General features: G+C 33.8%; 1 protein-coding gene across 1 annotated transcript; it reads right to left on the minus strand.

Annotated features, from left to right (window-relative positions):
• Positions 1 to 193: 193 nt before the first annotated feature.
• LOC138305995 (uncharacterized) lies at positions 194 to 9,179 on the minus strand. The gene is made up of 4 exons (XM_069246305.1): positions 8,546 to 9,179; positions 1,512 to 1,780; positions 1,166 to 1,266; positions 194 to 644 (listed from the first exon to the last, which is right to left on the minus strand). The coding sequence occupies exons 1-4, from the start codon at positions 8,732 to 8,734 to the stop codon at positions 211 to 213; spliced, it is 993 nt and encodes a 330-aa protein (XP_069102406.1). The 5' UTR covers positions 8,735 to 9,179; the 3' UTR covers positions 194 to 210.
• Between the last annotated feature and the right edge of the window lie 4,948 nt (positions 9,180 to 14,127).

The raw sequence follows: 14,127 nt of genomic DNA on the forward strand, positions 1-14,127 counted from the left end.
TATGCAAACGTTGACCTGTTGCTTTCGACATTGTTTTTCATTTTGTGTTAAACGGCGATTATTGAAATATAAGATTGAACATCAAAATGAAAACAATGACAAAGTCGCGATAACATGTGTGAATTTAAGCGCTATTAAAGACAATTGACATGATTAAAATATTTCTGATGTAAAATAAAACAAGAAGTATTCATTAACATCTGGACGGATTTAATTACAACTACAAGCAAGAGCTGGACAATTTCCTTTTGCACAGTTATCGAGACACCACTGGTCAAGCTGGGGGACTCCCGCCCAAAGATTGATAGCACGGCACCTAGTGACTGTCGGTCCCGTCGTCTGTCCGGAAGTTTGTCCGCCATTCGTCTGTCCGATTGGTGGGAAGAATAGTCCAGAATTAGGTCGCATTGTCTGGACGGGTTTTGGTTGTGTTGGTCTCGGAGTAATGTAGATAGGTCTCTGTGTTACCGGCTTCTGAGTCTGGACAACTGGGGCTGACGTCACTGGTTTGGAGGTTACCTGAGGCTGCACATGACCACCGCTACTTCCGCCAGAAATTGAGATGTCGGAACAGCCATAAAACATCTCCTGTAGGCCGCACCCAATGCAATATGTACCATTAGCAGCATAACCGTAACTGTTACCTGTAAAATGATAATAATAACAGAACTGAATTATAAAAAAACATCAGAAGTTACAGTGAAAACAAATAAAAAGCACACACGGCGACTGTGATTTCGTTAACATGTTTTGTTTTAATATTAATTACTTTGATAATAAAAAAATTGTATCGATTAAAACATCTTATATCGATACGCTACATGGTTTGGTGACCATGGAACATATTGAACCTTTTAATTTAAAAAAAAAAACCATATCCGACGTGAACGTAAAAAGAAAACTGTATCTGGAGATGGGATGGCATAATCACATTTCAAAATTGAATTTGCATGCTTTTATATTTAAAGAATATATTTAAATTAGTTACGCTTTTACCACATTGCGCCTTCCACATGAACGTGATTGATTCGGGTGTTTTTGTGGGTTATTAGGGTTTCCCTTTTTCTTTGCTTTTTATGGGTTGTTTTATTATTATTTTTTTCATTTACATTTGACAGTTTTTTTTATATATTGACATGTGTGTTTCATAAATCCGTTCAGGTACCTGTTTTCCATCGCCATTGCAGAACACACTGTGAACACGTCAGACCTTCAGGTAGTTTAGCCTTAAGATTGATAGCTCCCCTCCTTCCGCCGAGGTAGTACCTATATCGAACAAAACAATACTATATACAGATGTTCTAACGTCAACGTATGAATTTATCCATTGATTTTTAATATGTAAGTGGTTGTACACAAATCATATAAGGTTGAGTACGTTATACCTGCAGAAAGCATAACTATCTCAATGTGATATCGTTGTTTTTAGTTTGTCAATTTTTTTACGAAATGCTATAAATCTTAATTTGATTTCTTCAATAAAAACTATGTCGGCTAAATGACATTGTTACCTTGTACCGTCGGCGTTTTCCAGTGTTAACAAATGCTGATCTAGGCATTCCTGGGTAGCTCTTTTATGTATATCATTATTTGGACACAACCTGAACTCGAAGTAGCCGTGGTGATTAGCAGTTATCTCGACACCAATGTCAATAGTCTGGCCGACCGTATAGTGTCTGGTGATGATCCCCTTGGCATACCTTCCTCCAGCCTCGTTATTTCGAGGTCCCTGGTAAGGGTCCCCACAGATCCCACATTTTTGATGTTGGTAGATGAAGTTCTGAAAGTTAAAAATGAAAAGATATAGCAATAAAATATTGTATAAATGTATAAAATGAGGAAAAATCTATAAAAAAAAGTAACTGAAAACGTGATTTTTCCTTCTTATAGAACTTATGTAAAAATAATATGACTTTTTACGACAGTTTTTGACTTAAGTTTGTTTCAGGACCTGGCTCCGATTTCTCGAAACAAAAATGCAGACTTAAGTCAAAACTTGAGTTTTTCCCCTTATATACAATGTAACTTATAACTATAATTATATATTTTTACTTCAGTTTGTTTCAAGAAATCGAGTCCTGATATTAAAAAAAGATGTTATCTAGATAAAAACAACGTTAGTATAATTCTGATATGTCAAACGGATGCAACCTTTATAAGTACGAATTAGATGTAAATATTATATTAGCAAATGCTGCAATATTGTTGAAATAAAGAAACGTGTAGTTTTGAAATGTAAAATCAATGCAAAACCAAGCTTAAGTACAGATTTTTATTTAAAATGTTTAGTAAATGTAGCTATAAAAGGTCAAATAATTAACATAATTAATAGCTTCGTATTAGTGGACGACGGGACATCAATGGCCATCTCCGATAGATTAATGCTGCGTATTTCAAAATGTAGGTTTTTGTGGTTATGCGAAAAAAATATCTTAAAATTGTTTTTATATCATATTTGATCTCGACGTTTTATTGTTTTGCTCGACAAGGCTCAACTTCTTAGACTCGGTTTCATAACATCTCCTGAAATGAACACTCATTTAAAAATCCTATATTTATTGGTACTGATATGAATTACTTAAACAAAAAATAGCAGAGAATACCTATGTCCACTTTAAAATTGACACTAAAAAAATCATGACGAATATACTTGAATGCAAGTACATTTCAATCCGTATAAAGAGTAAATTGTACAAATCATATCTAAGCAAAACAAACCAAAAAACAATTATTCTTTATCAAGACAAAACATTGGTGCGGATGAAAGACTATCTAAAAGACACAAGGAAGACAAGCTATTAATATTTATACACAGATATAAACAGGAAACATACAATCAAAAGCTTTTTTGTATACCAACTTATACTTTTAGAATGGAAGTCGGTTTTCAGAATTTACGAAATCGTATATATGCATACGAAGGCTTCTTTGTTGAATTCATTTTTATGCCTTTCTATATTTTGAGATCTGTATCACCACTTTATCAATTGTTAAAGATGCTTCACCGCTGACAGAGCATAAACGTTACTCATTATTTGAACAATAACTATGTATAATCGTGTTTATATGTGTCTAACTAACGTAAAAATGCATAAAAATAATCTATTTGCTTTGAGTGCACGCATAATGAGTATTAAATTCCATATAGGGCATAGTGTAATGGACTTTTTTCGGGATACAATTAATTATTTTTAATAATTTTAACTTGAATTAAAATAAGAAGCTCAAACTTTTCAATGGTCGAAATGGTATAAAGTAAGTTACTACTGTAACTGAAGAAAAATAGTGATACGTCTGTTCTTGTTTTCGATTGAGTAAATCTTTAAAGATGAAACATGCTATTTATTTTTATTCGTTTTATATGTGACATTATTGGGGAAAATAACATCTTGGTTAATCAGAAAATATTACACGTTTTTTTTTCTTTCTTTAGTAGAGTTCCTGTCCCTGTGCGCTGGAGCCCATGGTTCAAATCAGCTGTTTACAGTAGTATAATAACAAGACCCGACAATTTAATCCCTCAAGATAAATGTGCATGATATATTAAATATGTTCTGTCGAAATATGCGTAGGTGGTAACATGGGTGTGTGAAGTAGTAAAAACGTTATATTACCCTGTTAGATTTGGGTTAGGCGTTATGCAAAAATTATAAGAAATAAATAATCGCCTGAAAATTCCGAAAGCCTATAATGAATACCAATTTAAATTCAGAAATAACACTCATTTCTATTGGTTAGAAAGGTGAGAAGGAAAAGTTAAAGAGGCAGTTATTTACCAAACTAATATGTTTAGACATCAATGCTCCACAGCTTGGTTTTTTTTATTGAAAAAAGTATGTTGAAGCACGAAAATTAAATCCTAATTAGTACCGCGCTCAGTTATTCAAATTGTAAGCATTATTCTCAGTATCGTTTGGGTTTATAACAAAAACGGACACATATTCGTTTTGATAAACGCTATCGTTCATAAATAATGTATTTGCGTGTTTTAAAATGTTAGATATTAACATTAAACAATCAACTCAAAAAGCATATGTTATCAAATACAATTATCCATTTAAGCTGTGTAAACAAAATCTTGTTGTTGTTCAAACAGAAAAAAAAATAAGGCCTCGTCTCTCAGCGCAATAAGGAAAATGCAATGGAACCTGTACATAAAGAAATTTATAAAATTGGCAGGAAATAATATAACGCGTTAGTACGCAATATCTTAACAACCAAATACATATTAAGTTATGTTAAGGGCGTCACTAGAAATATACACTGAAAAGACAAAATAAAACGCAAAACGATATTGATCATTTAAGTACACGTACATCCAGAACTGTGTAAACATAGGAGAATTACAGTATACATAGCATAAATACTGGGCAACAGGTACCAACGATATGAAAACAAAATTTTGTTATCACTACACATGTCTGTGTATAAACACGGGAGAGTGTGTTCAGTGTCTATTATATACTAGATAATTTACATTTGCTTCCCGTTATCAGCACAGAGTTATCTAACTTTGTCATCTCTCTCCAGACGGTGGAGTTATAATGGGTGCTTGAATGCCTATTAATCTTAACTTCCTTCTCGTCACTGTCATTTTCCAGTTATTTGTCTGTTTATAAAGTCAATACTTTGTTGTGTTGACCACAATTATAATATAAACCTATTATGAAATGTTAAGTTGGTGTTAAAGCAATATTGGTTAGTTTATAGATACATGCATGTAACTGTAAAGGAGTAGATAATGTTAGATTATATATTGGTATTTTTTTCGCACAGTAATTGTCTTTAATACCGAATATTATAGCTAATTATGTACGGCTATAATTACGTTGCAAAAGGAGTATTGACTTTTATATCAACAAGACTCCATCATCTTTACACTGAATTACATTCAATCTTAAGCACGTGTTTTTTATAAGTAGCAATATCGCAGATTTCAGAATTGAACTGTTATCTATTTTTCATGTTTGAAAATCTTCATGTATTGATGAAATTATTGCACTTTCATAGCAATATTGTAGTACTATATGTATCGTGAAATAGCTTCGTTCATCGTTTCGTTCGAAGGGTTTTGTTTAAGCCTTTAATAATGCTTAGAAACATTCAATATAACGTTAAATTGAAAAACATTTAAAGTACCCGACAGTATTTGTCTTCATTAATTAGATTCACGTCATTCATATATGAGCATGAACACTTCTTTTACATTATTTTTACCACACAAATAAAGAGCGGCATTGTTGAAATATATTGGTATAAAATGTCTTTATCTTTTTTAGTAATCATAATTATCAAAACCATAATGAGTTCAATATTTACTCTAATCTAAGCTTAATTTCAATTTTACTGAACATAACAATTTTTGTATTTGTGGTTTATTAGGGTAATTTGTTTATATCATCATTAGTAAAAAAGGAATTTAATAAATGCAAACTCATATTCCCTTCTTCAAATGGTAAACCCGTCATTCTTTGATCAACATTGTTTGTGAAAACATCATTTCAGATTTTGATATTTTGATTTTCGAAGTATCTGTGGTGTGTATATGGAGGCTATCGTTGATTCTCAAGTGTGTTGTTGATAACATTAAAGTTATATAAGTGGACAGTTTGGAAAAAAGATAATAGGTTAACAAACCGAAATATAAGATATGCTTTTACTCTCAAGGAATTCTTTCTGACAAGCGAAAATATGATAAACACATAATAAAAGACATGACAAACATCCTTAATGGTCTTTTGCTTTTAGTGATTCATCAATAAAATATTAATTTCCATCTCCTGTTGCTAAAACAAACATGAATACAATAGCTAAACGTTTTTATATGTTACGTAAATACACAAGGCGAGTTAAAAAATAAAAAATAAAACTTACATTATAAAGGTGTTTTGTGAAGTTATATTCATTTGGTGTTTAGAAGCATTACTTTAAATTATTAATACTTTAAAACGACACTCAAATAAAAGAAAAGTCTCCCTTTTGTGCATTAGAGAGACTATTTCTATTCCTCGAAGATAATCCTGTTTACGGCGTTACGTAGTTCGGTTTCTTATAATTTTGTGCACATGTTCTCAATAAACAAGAATGAATTCAGGCTAAAGAAAAATCTTTTGTGCATAAGAGGCCTTCTCAATTTATTCAAGATATCAAATTCATTTTACGATGTTATTAGGTTCATATTCTTATCATATCGTGCACATATTCTTCAAAAATAGAAAGAATTTCAACTCAAAGCAAAGCCTATTGTGCATTAGGGAATATGTCTGTTCCTGCAAGATACAGATGCGTCGAAATAGTACACATGCATTATTTCTGCACGTGCATTGTACGAAAAGATACTTGATTTCCGAATATAAAATTTAAATAAATGAAATAGGAACACTCACGAACACACACATCATTCTAGATACCAATGTTTGAAGGAACAATGCTAAATGTCATAAAGCAATTTATAAACCTGTGTGGAAAATCAAATGTAACCACATGAACAGCATATTAACATAGATCTCACATGGAGCTTTTTTCTATGTATGAGAAGAATATTATACTACTAAAACACCCAGGAGGAAGGTCAATTATACTTAATTTGTACTATTGACACCTAGTTTAAAGATGCTATGTTATAGATTGCTAATGTTTGTAATTAGAAATAATTCTGACAACTTGATATGGCTCAATAAATATGAACCCTAATATTTCTGAGGAGAAAGTATCGTTCTTTTGTATTAATTATTGAGTTAATATTGTTGTTAATATTTAACAACTATTTCTCGATTTCAGTTAAAGCAAACAGTGTTATGCTTTGGACTAATGTTGAAATTACGTTTTTCAGTGAAGAATTTACATTTAGATCTGACTTAGCGACATTTTATTATAAAGACCATCAGCGTAATACGAACTCTTTCTTATGGTTTAAAATTGTAGACAGGTGTGATTTATTCTTAAAAATGCACACCATTATCATAGTATCAACACAAAGTAATACATCTATGGGAATGGGAAAAAGTATAGACCAAATTTTATTTTTATTAATTTCATTTTAAGAATGATTCTGTCAAATTTATGCAGTGAACTTGCGATAGTCAACTACTCAACAGATAGTCTTATCGGTGGCATTTCCGCTAGAGACCTTAGACACTTGGTTGGGGCACTTCATATCAGGGTAATTTGTGTGACTGAAAAAATAATACATGACAGACGTATTGTAGCCTAAACATCAGAAAAGAAATTTAAATTAGTGGCCAACATTATTTTCCCCATTTACCAATGATTTATCATCACTTGTAAATTATCATGAAAACAGCATTTGTTTCGCTGTATCTGGCTCCATTTGGTTAAAATTAATGCACGACTTTTTGATAAGTAGCATTTTGGAAAGAAATATTGACATCTCGTCTTTAATCGATCTAAAGTTTAAATTACGATTACGTTTCGAAGTCAGTATCTTGACAGTTAAAGTGAATAGTCGGGCAAAGAAAACCAGTCTAAATGCGTTCATTGGCCTTCCAAAAGTTCTCACATATTGATACGACGGTCAAGTTCTGCTTAGTTTCCCAGTTCTGACCATTAAAGTAAAGAAAAGTTGAAAGCATTGAAAGCGAGGCTGCGTGAAAATGTAACCACGGACATAGTGAGCCGGGAGGACGTTTTAGAATTCCCAAACTTTAAATCAATTTCTTCGTACGCAGACAGATTTTGACGAGAGATTTTATTTTTCTATTTCATAAGAAATTATACTGGATACATTCACACCATTTTTACCGACTTTAGCCATCCTTGCCCAACTGTTCACTTTAATTTCTAATAACAAAAAAATGTAATATCATTTGAATAATTTATATTGTGTTTCTCATATAATAATGAAAGTAACACAATAATACAAAACATAAATCATTTGTTTTCTATTGGTTCTGTTTCAGTAGTTTGTTGTACGTGATTGAGTTAAGAACATCTCATTTAAAGATATGACAGGGTTTGAATTTAAATCATATATCATTTAAGTCATATACATTGAGTACCCAAACGACCTATACACTTCCCTCCAAAAGTTCTGTTACATGTGCATTTTTTACAAGTATACAAAAATAAGTAAACCATGTTATGACAGGCATCTGTATATGTTATTTGTTAGCTTAATTATCTTCTGTTACTTGTTTTTCGAGAGTTTTCGAGATAAATTGCCAGTAAACATTTACATTTGTTATACCCCTATAAAATAGTTTCTATATAAACTCTATTGACATAAATGCCAATAAATGAACTGTGTCGTGGAGCGATCAAAAGAACTGTTAAAATTTACTGTTGACCGGAGTGACGCCACAATGGGGTATAACAAAACAGTTATCGACTGTTTTTTTTTTTTTTTTTTTTTTTGCATCGGATGATTTGTTGGACCCTCACACAAACTGTTGCCCTCTTCCTTTGGCCTTGGGCAACAGTTTATCTTCGGGTCCAACAAATCAACTGTTGGCCTCAAACCCAGTCAACAACTATATAATGTAACATAACTTTTGGAGGGCAGTGTATATCTATGAACATTACTTACAATACGTCCACCACAGAAAAGCTGGTTGTCATTATAATTGATTGGAGCATTCGGGAATTCCGGAGATCCATTCCGCATGGACCTCCACATGCTAGATCTGGACGGCGGTTCCAGGAGTCGTCCATGGCCTTCGGAGAGTCCACATACTGTCGCCACCACTAAAATACTAGCCAATAGGTTCATATTCATTTTGAGTCCTCTGGAATAATTTTTCACGAAAATTTTTTGCTGTATTTGTTATATGCTGAAATATCCTCTAACGTACTGTTAATTTGAAACTTTGTTCCGCGAAAATGAAAAACTAGCTCATATCTATATCAGGCTCACAGCTGTTGCCTACGAAAGTCCGAAAGTTTATATGTCCTCAGTTCAGACACGGCGTACTTTAATATTGTCTTATCTTATTGGCCAAAAATCAATGCCTCCGATGTGGGCTAGGAGTTGTATATCATTATCAGTGGTCTCGGTCGACGTCGCCCCAGATCCACGACTAACTTGACGTTCTGGCTTTCTTACTATCGAAACAAGTAAACGTATAGAGAGAAAAAACAAATGCTGCAGACGTCTAAGTTCGCTTGCTGTATGTAGTGGATTTACTTCAAATTTCTGGCTTTATATGAAATGAAACCTGAAATGAGGAGTGTTTCACCTAGCAATATCAGATAAATTAGGAAATAGAATGCAGAGTATATTTTTTTTGACCAATCGAAATGCAGGAATGGTGTGTTTTACAGCGAATTTCTAGTAGAGATCGGATGGACATGGTAACGGGGCACACGAGGAGATATGTGTCGGAATTAATGTCATTTATTTCTCGTGTCTACTCTACTGCGTCATATTATAGATAAAATGTCAAGTTCATTTATAAATGAATACCACTTTGTTTGTATAGATTTGTCTTCTAAGCCAATCAAATAAGTCTGTCGGTGGTAGCGTGCAGGATCCTGTATTGATGATTCATGTATCGCAAGTGAAGAAGTTATCATATGTGAGGGTGCTTCAACCTAAAACAAATATACATCAGTTTGAAACATCATATACATATTATCAAGAAGAGTCAATCTTTATTTATGTATTCATATTTCAGTTGTGATATGCTTATATTTCTATATATTGGATCTTTGGTTGGGTTTCTCAATTAAATTAATGATAAGAAAAGAACGAAATCGAAATAAGAATAGTAAAAACGTAAAAATGAAAAGCAGCTAAACAAAACAAAATGTTCTTTTTAAAATATAAAATATAAAAATGTTTTATCCATATACAACTGTGTGTTATAAAGACAAACAATCTAAAAAAAGATGTTCGTATTATCGTTTATTAGGGACTAAATTTACAGGCATATATAATTTCATTTATAAACTCATAATCTTCCTCCGATATATTGCATTTATGTAAAAGGTAGATTCTATTATCTTTATGAATAATATAAATTTCAGTTTTTTTAATATATCAAAACGCAATCCTAAGTGTGAATTTTAAGAAACAAACGAGATGGATTGTATCAGTACCAAGTTACCATGTCACCTATGATACAAAAATTAATTGCAGCATTGCGCACCTGTTGAATCACTTAAGCTTACAACCTCTGGGATACTTGCCGCATACCTGGAATTACAATCCGGTATTTCTTTAGAAATAGACTAGAATATTTCTACTTAAAGCCATACCCAATTCCATGATGACTGTTTATTTGTGTTTATGTCCGCTTTTATGATAACCTAATCCTAATCAGATAAATGTTTATCACTAATCTGCGTCTCTAGGAAGTTTGGTGTTTTTACATTTGCATTTCTAACCTGCAAAGAGATGAAGCTATTCAGCGAATACAAACGTAGCAATAGTTACAGCTATTGTCAAATTTATCACACTTTGGCACAATACTAGCCAAACATAAAACATAATGTTATTCTAACGTATTGGATATTTCCTTTCCATATCCTTCTTCCTACAGTTTTTTTTCGAATTATACGTCTGAACAAATGGGTGGTTATATTTGAATATTAAGACTCCTCATCGGGAATTACAAACATGAACAGAAAATGGTTGCTGCAAATGAGAAAGGCAATCAAATAGAAGTGAAAAATGTGTTTGTCTTTTAGATCATATTTGTAAGTAGGACATAAAACAAACAGAAATAAGCTCAAACATCGCTATAAGGTTGCATTGATCCAGTAACGTAGGGAAAATAAGCTAAAACAATAGTGCCCTATCTACCAATGGTACTCAAACTTTCTGTAAAACAAAACAAAAGTTTCGTTGGAAATTATCTAATTGTTTCGGAGTTGTCCGGAAAACTGTTTTTTTTTTGTCTGTAGAAATATATCTTCAGACAGAAAACCTAATTTCAGTGTACATGTTGGACCCTTCAAACTCTAATCGACCGTTCGTTGCGGGGTGTATACTTATAAATATGATGAAATAAGTCTTATAGAAAAAATATTTTGTATATACATTTAATAACTTTGTTTGTCTATATGAATTATGTAGCACACCTTTATATCTAGGTAAGTAAGCTCCTATCACTGTTTGTCTGTGGACTGATACAGGGAGGAGTATTGTGACATCACCTCTATAACTGTTTGTTTGTGGACTGATACAGGGAGGAGTATTGTGACATCACCTCTATAACTGTTTGTCTGTGGACTGATACAGGGAGGAGTATTGTGACATCACCTCTATAGCTGTTTGTCTGAGTGGGACTGATATTGGAGGAGTATTGTGTTTTGAGACATCACCTCTATAACTGTTTGTATGTGGACTGATACAGTCATGAGAAGTATTGTGACATCACCTCTATACTGTGTTTGTCTGTGGACTATTACAGGGAGGAGCATTGTGACATCAACTTATAACTGTTTGTTGTATACAATATCTGATACAGGGAGGAGTATTGTGGGGAGGAGTATTGTGTTGTATACCTCTATAACAGTTTGTCTGTGGACTGATATGGAGGAGTATTGTGACATCACCTCTATAACTGTTTGATGGATGATACAGGAGGACATTGAGTGACATCACCTGTATAACTGTTTGTCTGTGGACTGATATACATTTGTGACATCACCTCTATATAGCTGTTTGTGTGTGACTGATACAGGGAGGAGTATTGTGACATCACCTCTATACTGTTTGTCTGTGGACTGATACAGGAGGCATTTGTGTATATTCTATAACTGTTTTGTAGGACTGATACAGGGAGGAGCATTTATATGTATTTTGTCTGTGGACTGATACAGGGGACATTGTGACATCACCTCTGTTGGTATATGTTTGTATGTATATGGACTGATACTGTTTATTTGGAGGAGCATTGTGACATCACCTGAGTAACTGTTTGTCTGTGGACTGTATTTATATATTGTTACATCACTCTATATGGGAGGAGTATTGTGTGTTTGTCTGGACTGTGACTGATACAATAGTGAGGACATTGTGACATACCTTATATACTGTTTGTCTGTGTGTACTGATACAGTCTGAGATTGGGGGAGAGTATTGTGACATACCTAGTATAACTGTTTGTGTGGAGGATACAGTTTAAGTATGTATTGTGATACACCTCTATAGTGAGTTGTCTGTGGACTGATACAGGGAGGAAGCATTGTGACATCACCTCTATAACTGTTTGTCTGAGTGGACTGATTATAGGGAGGAGCATTGTGACATCACCTCTATAACTGTTTGTCTGTGGACTGATACATGAGTGACAGTATTGTGACATCACCTGTATACTGTTTGTAGTGTATGTGACTGATACAGGGAGGAGTATTGTGACATCACCTCTATAACTGTTTGTCTGTGGGGACTGATACAGTTTGGTATATGCATTGTAGTATACCTCTATAACTGTTTGTGTTGTGGTATGATTGTGTATACATTGTGGTAGGACTCATTGTGACATCACCTCTTGTATGAGTAACTGTTTGTCACCTAGTATGTGTTGTTGACTGTTTACAGGGGAGGAGTATTGTGTGATATTGTTTGTATACTGTTTGTGTGTGGATGATACTGAGTGGAGGAGTATTGTGACATCACCTCTATAACTACAGTTGTCTGTGGACTGATACAGGGAGGAGTATTGTGACATCACCTCTATACTGTTTGTATTGTGGACTGATACAGGGTAGGAGTATTGTGACATTTATTGTTGTATATACATAGGAGCATTGTGACATATATAGCTGTTTGTCTGTGGACCTGATACAGGGATAGCATTGTGACATCACCTGTCTATAACTGTTTGTCTGTGGACTGATACAGGGAGGAGTATTGTGACATCACTTCTCTATACTGTTTGTGTATGGACTGATACAGTGGAGGAGCATTGTGACATTGTGTACCTCTATAAATGTTTGTGTGTGGACTGATAGTGGGGAGGAGTATTGTGACATCATATATAGCTTTTAGTATACTGTTGAGTACAGGGAGGAGTATTGTGACATGTTGGTGTATTTGTAGTATACTGTACTTCTGAGTATATATTGTAACATCACCTCTATTGTGTTGGTATATGTGGACTTATAAATGTAGGACAGACATCTCTATATACTGTTTGTTGTGGACTGATAAGAGTGTTTGGAAGGTGTAGTTAGTTATGTGGACCTGGAGGAGGATGTATATCTATGTTTGTCTGTGGACTGATAGAGTGGGGAGGAGCATTGTGTGTATATGTTTCAATATTGTTATATCTGTTTGTCTGTGGACTGATACAGGGAGGGAGCATTGTGACATCACCTCTATAACTGTTTTGTGTTGGACTGATGGATGTTTGTGACATCATATAACTGTTTGACTGTGGACTGATACAGGAGGAGCATTATTGTGTTGTATATGTGTTTGTCTGTGGATATGATACAGGGGGAGTATTTGTGACATCACCTCTATATACAGTTTGTGTGTGACTGATAGGAGGGGTATTGTGACATCACCTCTATAAATGGACTGATATTGTTTGGTATATATGTTTGAGTTGTATACACTGAGTCATTTTGTAGTATGCTGTTTGTTGTGGACTGATACAGGGAGGAGTATTGTGACATATCACCTCTATAACTGTTTGTCTGTGGACTGATATGGAGGAGGAGGAGCATTGTGACATCACCTCTAGTTTTGTGTTGTGTCTGATTGGGAGGATATTGTGACATCACCTTATAACTGTTTGTCTGTGTATACAGGGAGGACATTGTGACAGGAGGGTATTGTGTTCTATAGTTTGTTTACAGTCTGAGTGGACTGATACAGGGAGGAGTATTGTGACATCACCTCTATAGTGTTTGTCTATGGACTGACTGAGTGGAGGACATTGTATTGATATTCTATATGTGTCTGTTGTACTGTATACATCTGAGGAGTATTGTATTGTGTATATGTTTGTAGTATACTGTGGTCTGAGTACAGGGTAGTATTGTGTTGTGTATAATGTTTGTTTGACATACAGGGAGGAGTATTGTGACATCACCTATATAACTGTTGTGTTGTTTTGTATTGTATACACTGTTTGTTGTGGAATATACAGTCTGAGTGAGGAGCATTTGTGTCACCCTTATACTGTTTTTGTAGTGTGGACTGTACAGGGAGGA

The sequence above is a fragment of the Argopecten irradians genome, chromosome 13 (assembly GCF_041381155.1).
Source record: "Argopecten irradians isolate NY chromosome 13, Ai_NY, whole genome shotgun sequence".
NCBI lineage: Eukaryota > Metazoa > Mollusca > Bivalvia > Pectinida > Pectinidae > Argopecten > Argopecten irradians.